The sequence below is a fragment of the Solanum stenotomum genome, chromosome 1 (assembly GCF_019186545.1).
Source record: "Solanum stenotomum isolate F172 chromosome 1, ASM1918654v1, whole genome shotgun sequence".
NCBI classification, from domain to species: domain Eukaryota; kingdom Viridiplantae; phylum Streptophyta; class Magnoliopsida; order Solanales; family Solanaceae; genus Solanum; species Solanum stenotomum.
Window position 1 is genome coordinate 63,663,031 of NC_064282.1, and position 12,379 is coordinate 63,675,409.

At 35.5% G+C, this 12,379-nt stretch overlaps 1 protein-coding gene across 1 annotated transcript; it reads right to left on the minus strand.

Annotated features, from left to right (window-relative positions):
- Positions 1–2,459: 2,459 nt before the first annotated feature.
- Positions 2,460–7,484, minus strand: LOC125844526 (pumilio homolog 12). Its single transcript, XM_049523838.1, has 7 exons — positions 7,257–7,484; positions 4,990–6,578; positions 4,727–4,889; positions 3,467–3,630; positions 2,957–3,215; positions 2,772–2,886; positions 2,460–2,639 (listed from the first exon to the last, which is right to left on the minus strand). The coding sequence occupies exons 2-6, from the start codon at positions 6,528–6,530 to the stop codon at positions 2,779–2,781; spliced, it is 2,235 nt and encodes a 744-aa protein (XP_049379795.1). The 5' UTR covers positions 6,531–6,578; positions 7,257–7,484; the 3' UTR covers positions 2,460–2,639; positions 2,772–2,778.
- Between the last annotated feature and the right edge of the window lie 4,895 nt (positions 7,485–12,379).

The following is a 12,379-nucleotide window of genomic DNA, read 5'->3' on the forward strand; positions in this document are numbered from 1 at the left end:
CTAAAGTATCACCTCAAATTACACCAATATTGAAATATTTCTTTCACAAGTATGGTCTTGAAGAAGCACTTCAATTCTTCACCAAGAAGCTAAGAATGTAAAATTTTATTACCGTATTGTTCGATTTTAAACTTTTAATAGGAGCGTTTGCATAAGTTTTGTTGTATTGTTCAATGACTTCTATTATAGTATCTTTTTTGAAGGGAAATTTTTTTAAAAATAATCAACCGAACCGTTCCATTGATACTTCAAATTTAACTAGAACGTTGAACCATCATGTGTCCAGCAACAGTCCCCTCATTTCTTGACTCGTAGGAGTGTCCTGATGTGTAGCCCTTACTAGATATATTTATTTTTCTTCTTTTTCCAAACTACCTAATATATCTTTGATTTTGAGTTTGATTTTTTCCATTTCTTTTTGTTATGTGTTTGTAAAGTAACGTGAGTGAGTTTTCTTAGGCTTTAAGGTGTTGGTAAGAGGACAGAACCTGCAAATTTTATGAAATTTAAAAAGATGTTATTTGTTTATATGTACACTTTAAAGATGCACTTTAGGTTTTTGCATTTTCAGGATAGTATAGGGATATTTTTGGCCAAAAATTTCCTCCTCCGTGTAATGTATTTTATCATACAGTTAGGAGCCTTAACCCCTACAATGTTAAAATGAATATTATAAGTGAACATCAGAGGAGTGTTTGGTATGAAGCAATAGAGGTAGGCATTCGGTATTTGTTTCAGGTTTTCCAAATTTCAGGTTTGGTAATTCGGTAAACGGTAAATTAAATTTCGGTTTGGTACGGTATTCGGTAATACCATATTAAAGTTATAGTTGATTGTATTACAAATTAATACTATTTCTCCAATCATTTATATTTTTTTATGTGGAGGCACAATATTATAGAAGATCAACAAGTAAGAAGACATCAAGAAAAACAAATTGATACAACTAATAGACATATGTATTTGGATTGTTTATGCTTATTCTTTGACTTTCTCTTTGAACTTGTACTAATGAGTAATAGATATGTTGATATATGACATTCATTAAGTAAATAATTTGGTATTCGGGACATACCAAATACCAAATGGTACTTATGTCTCATACCAAACCCAAACCCAAACCCAAACCCAAACCCAAACACGAATACCATAATACTAAAATTTACTCCTGAATAACATACCAAATACCGAATACCGAATACCAAATTGCAAAAAATTTCAATTCGATTCGGTAATTCGGTTTCGATATTTTATGTCCAGCCCTATGAAGCAAAATGTTTTCCAAAAAACATAAAACAAAGAGTTAGGGTCGAGATCATGTCAAGCTTTGAGTAGGAATCACATCCTAGGTCAGAGTCATGTCACAATTAAGGTAGTAAGGTCTTGAGTTAGGGTCAGAGGTTAGAAGTTGGGAGAGTCTAAGGCTCAAGGTCGAAATTCGGGTTTTAGACTAGGGTCGTGGTCGACAGTCAGGTCGAGTTTGGGGTGGGATCTCAAGTCGGGTCTGTGGTCAGGGTCAAGGTTGAGAGTCTAATCGGGTCAAGAATCGAGTACCGAGTCAAGGGCAGGATCATGAGTCAAGAGTTGAGGGTCAGGATAAAGAGTCAAGTCGTGGGTCAGGGTCGGGTTTGAGACCGAATCTAGGGTTGGGTCTCGAGTTTGGAGTCAGGGTTAGAAGTTGAGTCTCAAATCAAGGACCCAACTCCTATTGTCCTACATGATCCCTGTCCAGGACCCGACTCCCCAACTTGGCATGACACCAGACCCAACCCAACCCAACTCTCGACCCAGACTTGAGATTCTCGAAACCAAACTCCTGATCCCAATCTAAGACCTAACTCTCGACTTGGGAGCTGGCCTCGAACCTGACATGATTCCTAACCCATTACATGTTTCTCAATCTAGGATCAAATTGGGGTCGAGGGTCAAGAGTCTAGAGTTGCATCTCGAGGTCGGGTCCCAAGTCAAGATCAAAATTTACAGTCTAGTCCTCGATCAAGATCAAATTTCAAGTCGGGTGGTGAGGTTGAAAGAGATTTTTGAAAAAAAAAATTCCTTCATATTGGAAAATTATTTTCCTTAATTTGAGAAAAATAAGTCCATTTTGAGAGCATTTTCCATAACATTCAAGTCAATCAAACATGAGAAAAATTGAAAAATATTTTCCCCTCATACCAAACACACCCAAAGCGAATGTTGAAAAAGGAGGGGCTAAACCTATTAAACCATACCAAGAGCTACATTTTCTATTAAATGTGGCCATTAAAAATAGAAGGAATGGAAAACAGTATTAGTAATTAATAAATATAATTGATGGCTATAAAAGCATTCATCCCAGGCATAGATATACACCTTCAAAATTGATTATTTCTACAGAAACATGTTCTGCTGACTCCCATTCCTTTCACAGAAGCACAGGGAAGAATGGAGTGGAAGGAAAGGCATTAGCAGAAATATACATCCTTCAAAGAAAATTATGGAAGAAATTTTCTAAAAAGATGGTAACATGTACTCAAAAGCATCGATCTACATGAATACCATCTCTTTCCGAGCTTCAAAACTTGGTTGCCCAACCTATGGAAACAACTTTAAGGCAACTCTTCGCCTGCTTATTACTCCACATAAATTACACGATCTGTCTGTAAAAACATAAAGGTTAAGTTGAATGGAAATTTCACAAAACAAGCCCTACCAAGTGCCAGGAAGAAAACACTTTTGCGCAGTTGAAACAACTTATATACTAATGCAAGATTTGGATAATCTTATTATACCTGAAACTTATTTTTTAAGACTATTGCATGAGAGGACCTTCTTTCCATAAGGATTGGTCCGTAGAACAGGAACATGGGCTCTCACAGCCTCCACGAGTGCAGCATGCAAGGCTCCCTACACGTCAAGAAATTGTCAAGATCAAATGTTTCCAATTAAGACATTACAACAGTGGTAAACTAATGACCTTTGAGATATTTAGAGCAGCTTGGATAACATAATTGCCATATGGGTCTTGCATGATCTGGTCTAGTCGAGGATCACTTAACAGCTCCTCAATGATATATGAAGAACGTTCTTCATCCACATGCTTAAGACATTTCTCTACCACATTACTGCTGTATTTTTGCATAGAAAGGTCCCCAAATTTACCCCGCAGCTGGTCAAAGATATTTGTTGTTGCCCAGGGAAGACGAATGTCAAAAATATATTGCACAACATAATTCCTGCAAGACGGAAAACAATGGGACTTACTAAAGAGAAATCCATACTTCTGTATATTATACAGGGAATGAAATCAGACACTTGAACTTGACTAGCATGAGTCACATTTCAAATTTCTACATTGAGTCTTCCGAGTTTTCAAATTTCTCATCAATAAGATTCATAAAAATAATGATATTGTTGCATTTATGAAATAAATTATTGTCTACAACCATATATTACAAAGTCCTGCTGTATAAAAGAATTGACATACCCAAATGGATCTTGGGAAAGTACCAATGCATTTGAAGTGATCTCATAGATTAATCGGTGTCTTTGTCCACCGTCAGATTGGCTAAGACATTTCTGTAGCACACAGCAACCATGACGATCTGTAGCAAGTTCGACACAATTGGTAATAGCAGCTTCAAACAGGAACTGCGAAAGAAAGAAATTTGTGTCCCAAGTTAAATTTTTGTGGCGTGCATAAACTAAGCAATGAAGGAAACCTCAAACAGCTAGGTATGTGAAAACTAAATGAACCTCTCCAGCACTTTCTAGCCAAAAATTAAGTGACAAACAATTTTTAAAAATAAGAAACTTGTAAAGAAATCACTTCAACAGGAATGAACACTATCCCCTACAATGTTAAACAGAGGCATCAGTAATCAGAAATCCTCTTCTCTATAATATGCTACCTTAAGTTTCGTCAGTTTGAATATGGGGTTAGGAAATTAATAGAACTAACACTACGAATACAGTTCATTCATTTTATCCCTATGAAAAGTATATGAACAGTTTCAAATAACTTACACTACAGTTACAAAATATCCCTACAAAGACACGGTGGAAACATAATAAGATTGGCATAATCAAATATCCTAAGACAATCTGCTGCCGCACAATCAACCGACGTCCTTGAAGTTTAGGAGTACCAGTTACTGATGAAATGACATCAACACAACAAATAGAAAGGACAATACAGATATTAATCATGATTATGCTATCTAATAGTTCAAACTGTCCCAATTTATGTGACACATTTTCCTTTTAAGTCCGTTCCAAATGGTCAAGGAGTGTTTTAGACTACATATTTCAAAAGTCGTCCCTTTTCCTTAAAATTTGTGTCCAGTCAAATGGTGTCACATAAATTGGGACGGAGTGAGTATTATTTTCCAAAGGATGACAACAAGATTGACTATTCTGGTACTCTCCTAAATCCTGATTACCACTTCAATGCTATCCATGAAAAAATCAAATTCATCCAAAACTGGAGATTAGTATATAACTGTTGTAACAACCAATAAAAGAGAAATCTGAATGCCTATCCTATCATCAAGTTGCACTAATATTGGATATTGACTCTACGGTTCTCCTTCTCAGTTTACTACACAATGGATTGCTATTCTTTACCTAAAAGGAGCAATGAAGTTATCTCCCCAACATTGTAACAACTCAGCCCTTTGATCTCTAAACTACAGGAAATATCAATGTGTAAAATTACTGCCTATAAACGGATACATATGCAACTTACTTCTCTATACTCAGGTGTTAAGTATTGCAAGCACCGCTGCGCAACATGGTTACCATTCATGTCCTTGATTAAATTCACTAAACCGGGTTTCAATGAGGAGACAATCATGGAAAACTGCTCAGGTGTTTTAAGAGTTTCAATAACTTTTTGCACAGCTCGGGTCCTGCAGTTAAAGAAGAAGAAAATATAAAATAATTGTGAAGAAAATGAACAGAAGCAGCTCAGTAAAGAAAAAAGGACTTTGATAAAGAGAGAAATCAGACCCGTGCATGTCACATGAAATTCTTACAAGATCCCCAGCTATTCTAGTGATTGCATGAAGTATCTGCATTCTCTGACCTTCATTGCACACCTCAAGAAGCTTCTGAACAAGGTAATTGCCAAAGGGGTCAATCATGAGCTCCACGATGTGCACAATAATCTCAGGAAAAATCTTTTCAACATCTTCTGAAGATCCTTCAGCAAATTTCCTCTGCAAGAAGCGACATCCATTTTGATCCTTCGCCATGAGATAGATTCTTCCAGCAAAATCATCAATTAAATTATACTCCTGAGACTGTGACCACCGATGAAATTTGAGATCAACAGCATCAGGAGAAAAGCTTCTTGATTCTAGACAATCCAAGCGAGATTCTGCACTTGGAGAATGGAAACTACGCTTCGAATAAGCGTTGGGAAAAACTCTTCTATTTTGATTCATATTTGAAAGATAGTTGGTTCCTCCAAACGAACCGAATTTAGCAGACTTAACTGGCTCCGGTCCATGTGATCTTCTTAACATTCTTTCAGGAAAGTATTGTTTATCTGTTTTGTCTAAACCTTGCAGCACATCAGAACCCATTGAGCAAAACAGGGAATTTAACGGGTTTATACTTCTTGAAACTTGCTGGTTGAAGTGAGGAATCGGCATCTCACTGAATGGTTGACGCGAGCTACTATTGATTGATCTACTTGTGATTGACCCATCAGGTTGAATTGGATACTGATTACCTAATTGCTGAGCACGAAGTTGCTGCATATATAAGAAATAATGTTGTTCCTCTTCAATGTGTCTACATGCTCCATGGTGTCGATTAATTTGTGAGTGGAAGTAAGGAACAGGTGATGTAACATCCAAGAAATAATGTTGTTGATTGGAAATTACTGGAATATCTACCCGATGAATTGGTGGAAGTAGGTGAACACCTGGCACTCCAGGAGGTAATGGTACAGCTGCAGATATGTTTTCCATTGTATGTACATATCCACTTTGGTGCCCACCAATACTTGGACTAAACCCATTAAAAGCATTGGATAGATTATTTGGTGTTCTTGTTGAGGGAACAACTAACACTTGCGAATCCAAATTTGAAGGGATTTTACCTAAGCTATTTTTGCGTTGTCCATTCACAACAGCTAAATGGTTCAGCAACGGCGTAGAATTAGCCATAGGAGCTGCAGATTCTAAGAAGGCACCATCTTTTACACGCAACTCAGCAAATGCAGACGCTATAGCCTGTTCATTTGGTAAGTTTATTTCTTCAGACTCATACCTCTTGTTAGGTAGCTGCTCAACTCGGTTACCAAATTCTTTTAACTTGCCTAAGATCTCATTGCTTATATATGTCTCAGTAACACCAATAGGCTTTGACCCATCCCCATTCGAGGATGTCAAATTAAAATCTTTTGGACAATTGATGACACCAGATTCCTCAGAATATGAACTCCCAGAAGTAACATTTGGAATCTCACCAAGAAGTTTCTCGAATTCATCATTTTCCAGTTCATTCACCCCATTCTCCATTTTCTGAACAGCAGGCAGCATCAAGATTATTCTTCACAGTGATGAGCAAGATTCATGGGTCTCTTTCTTCTATACAAGAAAGGAAATTGAAAGTGAGACACAGCACATAGTCCAGTACACATAACACAAAATTGGCTAAAGCCTTTAACTTATACCTCAAACGTACTCATTGTATACCAATTAAATCACCAAGAAAATAAAGTCAAAATCAAAATACATAAAGTACAACCAACAACTTTGCACATCCAATTCCACAAAAATTTGCATCATCCTCAATCAAATAAAGGGATTGTAGGACAAGCAAAAACAATGAATAATAATTCTTTAAAAATTCAAGTCTCCCGTATTTGAAAACAACTCAATTCCAAGTAAGCTATTGCAGCTCATCTCAGTCCAATATTTTACAACAAAATTATGGAAAACATTTAAAAATTGATAAACAAGGTCAAAATACCCAGTTACAGAACTGAGGGAGAATGTCTGATCAGACAAAGTGTACCGACATGTCTCCTCGATATTGACGTTAAATTTTACATAAAAACAATTATACAGAAACAAAACAAAACAAAATAAAATATTACATCAGATTCCGTCAAAATCAATTCGATTTGTCAGAAGACTCAAAACTCAATACATTAGATCATCAAAATCGAATAAGAATCTAACAAAATAATCAAACCACTGTCCCAAAACAGAACAAACCCTTGATCAAACACAAGTAATAATAAGAGGAAAATAGAAAAATACCAGTGAAGCATTAGTGATCAGAGTAACAATAGGAATCGATCATAGCATCAATTTCATGAAAGTGACTTTCCTTGATTTCAATTTAGAACACAAAAAATAGGGAGATTTTGTTGAATTGTGAGAAAGTGAAAAGTGTGGCAAGTAATGGAGGTGAGGCGGCGTGAGAAGAGTGTACATATGACTATAACTGAAGAGAGAGAACGAAAGAGGTGGCATTCATCGACAAATACTATGTTGTTGTATATGTATCAGTTTTACATCACATACACAAACCCAAATTGAAACAAACACACCAACAATTTAAAACATTGGAAATTATTTCAACAAAGTGCACAATTTTGGAATGCTAGATTCACATTATTATTATTATTATCATATATCCATGCATGCCTTTTGCCCTTCTCACATTGTTTGGTACGTTTCTGGTTTTCTTGCCAAGGTGGCCCTTTTTTAAAGAACAAGTGTTTACTCTACTTAAATACTATTTAATTAGTATATATCTTTTTATGAGTTATATACTCATAGGGTCAAAGATTATTATATCATTAAGTCCCCTAAAACATAATTACACATAACTAATCATAATTATTATAATTAGTAATCTAAAAGTAACATGTTTAATTATAGTGATTGTGTAAAAGATTGTGATATTATCAAAATATATATATATGAAGTTCATTTTATTTTCTTTTAATCAATCTAAACATATATATATATATATATATATGTGTGTGTGTGTGTGTGTGTGTGTGTGTGTGTGTGTGTGTGTGTTAGCAATAATATATTGCACATAAATAATACACTACATTTATTGCTATTTCTGTATAGTTTTTATGGCATGCTTTTCTTATGTTTTATGGTCTTACAACATGCTATAATTATCATCTCCTTTATTGTCTATTTGTTAAAGACTTTATGATGCAATTTTGAATACCATTTAAAGGTAAAAAGAATTGTGTGCACCTAGTTACTTCTTTTAATTTATATACCTATGTTTCCAAAAAGTTTAATTGATAATCAAATATAAATATCATATAAAGTTGTTTCTTTTTTTTTCCTTCCGCTCTTCTTCTTAATTATTGAACCAAAAAAATTTCCCAAACTATTTACAATTTTGATGATTTGAACAATAATACTTTAAAGAAGTGGGTTTTGAATTTTGGATATGAAAAATAAATTTAAATTAAGTGTGTGATATATTTTTTTAAAAAAATGCTGAAAACAATGGCAATTTACCTTGTTGCATAATGATTTTTTTAAAAACAAAGATGTTGGTATTATGACAAATTAATGATTGTGGATTTGTTTTGTATGATATTTAGAATTCATGTTTCAAATGTAAGCACATTCGAGATAAATGATATGTTCAGATTACAATAGAAGTATAAAGCGGTTGATGTTCCAATATAGAATCTAATAAGATTAGGGTCGATTTCACAGGAAATATGATTTGGACCTAGTTCAATTGCGATTATTTATGCTCCTAGTCGAATTATTTTCGAAAGCAGGAATTTGTGTAACAAGCAATGTCTATAATCTTCACAAAAAGCAAGTAAATAAATATCAATTAAACGAGTTTTGAATTAATGATAGATGAAACTAAGGTTTTGTGATCCCCATGAAGTCATAACTTAGTAAGACTAGATATTGGTAACATTTTTCTTAAGTGTAGCATGCAAGATCGGTAAGTTAAGTTCACCTAAGTGGTTGGTCCCCTAAATGAGTGAATACACCGTGCAACTTGGTCCGTCTATGGGTGTTTACTTTACTAACTCGTACCATTGATCCCAAATTAGCTATTCTCATACAAGGTCAAGCTATTAGATGAGGGTTGGTAGCCTCAAATCTCCATTGTGTTATTTGTTTCCCATTCGTTACCCATTTGGTCCAACAAGAAAAAATAAGATGAGTCCTAAGGCGTACACTCATTAAAAAGCAATCAAAGCGAAGGAAAAAACAATACATGCATTCACATTTTTCAAGGTTTACTAAGTATTAAGTCCAACTTTGTTAATTCTTCATGGTTTCCACAATCCTAGTTGTGGATTTAGCTACTCAGGCTTGTATGGCAACCATCAACGATAATTTAGTTAATCGGAATCATGCACTACAAGATGAAAAAACTCGAAATCTTGAATTAAACTTCAAAAGCAAAAGTCAACAATCAAATTAAAGTGTGAAATCTCTCCAAATTCAAGAATAAACTCAAAGTAATTGTTTCCTTGTGTTTTTAGAATATACATTGAGCACAAATTGTAAAAGAAAATCTAGAAAGTCTTTATAGACACTAAAAACTTATCCAAAACAAACTAGAAAAATAGTGTTCGACAACTTCTACCGACGGGCTTTACGATTCGTGGTTACTTTTGCGGTTTGAGGAACCTACTCGTAAATGACAGTGAATGTATAGTCTCAAAAATTTCTCCATAGACAAGAAATGCAGCTGGTAAAAGCTTCTACGACTTCTACTATTCCCTCGTAGAAGTCAGACATTTGTGTCCATCTTCTGAACCTCAAACATGAACTTCATCGACAGATCATAAGCCCTTCTATGACGCATACTGCATACTCGTAAGATTCAAAAAAAAATTCAAAATTATGTAATCAGTTAGGATTGTCATCTACGACTCATGGACCAAACCACGATTCATAGAATGGCTCGTATATGATCAAAAATTGTCCACACTATATGTTTTTCAACACATAGCCATCAAATTCTATTTTTCCTGCAAAACAACTATAAACACACAATAAATCTACTAAAATGCACTAAAGAGCATACACCAATTCTAGATTTTAAGCATCAACAATGCCGCAAATCCACAACACAACAATAGTTTTGGGTGTTGAATCATGTGCTATATTGTTAAAATTAGAATAACAAATGTTGTGGATAAAAAATTATTGACCTAGGCTTCATATAAAAATATATAAAGTGTGGTTATATATATACATACACCACTTCATGTCAAAATGTCTGAAATGCAATTGGTATATATCAAAAGTTTTTCTTGCCAAGACCTATAGTAAAAAAATGTCTGAAGTTGATCTTGGCAACTTATTATATGAATTTACAGGGAGATAAGGAAGTTATGAGGGGAACAGGAACAAAAAATACGACGCAAGAGATACAAAAATCACTGGAAGGGGAAGGGAGGACTCACCAATGAGTTGCCCAGAGATCTGGTAAGGAGATACACAACGAAGGAACTACAGAAGGCCAACCTGTATGGGTAACACCAAAGAAGGCTGCAAGTGCACAATACATAGAAAGAACAACAGGGCAAAAAACAGGTAATGGTTTTCATATACTTGATAAGGGGATACTATTGTGATGGTTCCACAAAGTGAAGAAATGGGTGGGAGTCGTACACATCCACCTAATGGGTAGTTTTCTAGTATGGAATGTGTGAGGCCTTAACGGGTCGAATAAGCAAAAAGAGGTGAAGCTCCTTTGCAATAATATTAATGCAAAAATAGTGGGTATGGTGGAGACAAAAATAAATATAAGTAAGACAAATAGCACAAAGTATGTTTCCTGGATGGGAGTATATTACAAACCTGGAGCATCATTACAATGGAAGGATTTGGGCAACTTGGAGGCCAGATTACTTTCAGACTATTGTTGTGAGTATGATGGACCAGACTGTGACATGTGAGATTCTGAATATTTGTGAACGAACCAGATTCTATCTTACTGTGATCTGTGGGCACAATAGCAAAGAGGGTAGGACAGCGTTATGGAATTATATATCAGTGACAAATCAAGGACAAACACTACCTTGGTTGATCACTGGAGATTTCAATTCAGTGTTTAACCAGGACGATAGAATTGGAGGGAATCCTATCACTATAGGGGGAAATTGAGGACTTCAAGGAATATGTGGTGAAGTGCGGATTGAACTCCCATATTGTGGAAGTAGATACAGATGGAGTGACAAGTAGGGGGACAACAGAATTTGGTCTAAGATAGATTAGGCACTGGTCAACAGTGAATGGCTGGACAACATGCCTGGACAACATGCCTGATTGTTCAGTAAATTTCTTGCCAGAAGGTGTGAGTGATCATAGTCTTATCCATATTGCATTGAAATCAAATGTGAAGCATAAGAGGAAAGCTTTCAAGTATTGTAATACGTAGTCGAAACATCCTAACTTTCCTGGTATAGTGGAGGAGGTTTGGAGTCAATGTAGTCTAGGGTGCACGATGTTTAATTTCAAATAACAAGGAAACTAAAGGAGCTTAAAAGAAAATTGGTCGAACTAAATAAATAGCATGTCAGGAACATAGTAAGGAAGCCAACGAGGATAGACAGGCCCTGCTACAAGTCCAACGAGCCCTCCAATGCCAACCATCTGATAGTTCTCTACAACAGGAAGAGAAAGAGAAGTATGCAAAGTTCAAATGCTCATCTTACATGGCAGAGATTTTTCTACAGCAAAGAAGCAAAGCTACTTGGATTAAATTGGGGATGATAACACAAAGTACTTCTTCTCGGTCATCAAGCATAGAAGACTACAAGATGCAATAACTCAGCTGGAGGATAAACATGGAGTGATCTAACATGAATAGAAAGCTATTACAGTAATTATGGTCGATTACTATACTGAACTTTTAGGAAGGAAGCAAATCCACAGAGTTCGAGCTTTCAATAGTTTTCTTAAGGCTGGAAGAATCCTAGACATCACAAAACAATTTGAGTTGATCAGACCTTACACTGAAAAGGAGGTGAAGCAGACCATGTTCAGCATAGATAAGAACAAGAGTCCTGGACCAGCGGCTATGGTAGTGATTTTTTCCAAGCTACTTGGGGAATAAACGGCAAGGATGTGACAAAGAAAATTTTGGAGTTTTTCCATACAGGCAAATTACGCAAACAACTTAATGCAACAATGATTTCACTGATCCCTAAGATAACTGTACCCCAGAATGCAGGGCAATTTAGGCCTATTTCATGTTGTAATGTGCTTTATAAGTGCATTTAGAAGTTGATTTGCCTTAGAATAAGAAGGGTTGTAGCATGCATTGTAGCAGAAAATCAAGCAGCATTTGTAGAGGGTCGATCACTAGTCCACAATGTATTAATATGTCATGATATTNTGGTCGATTACTATACTGAACT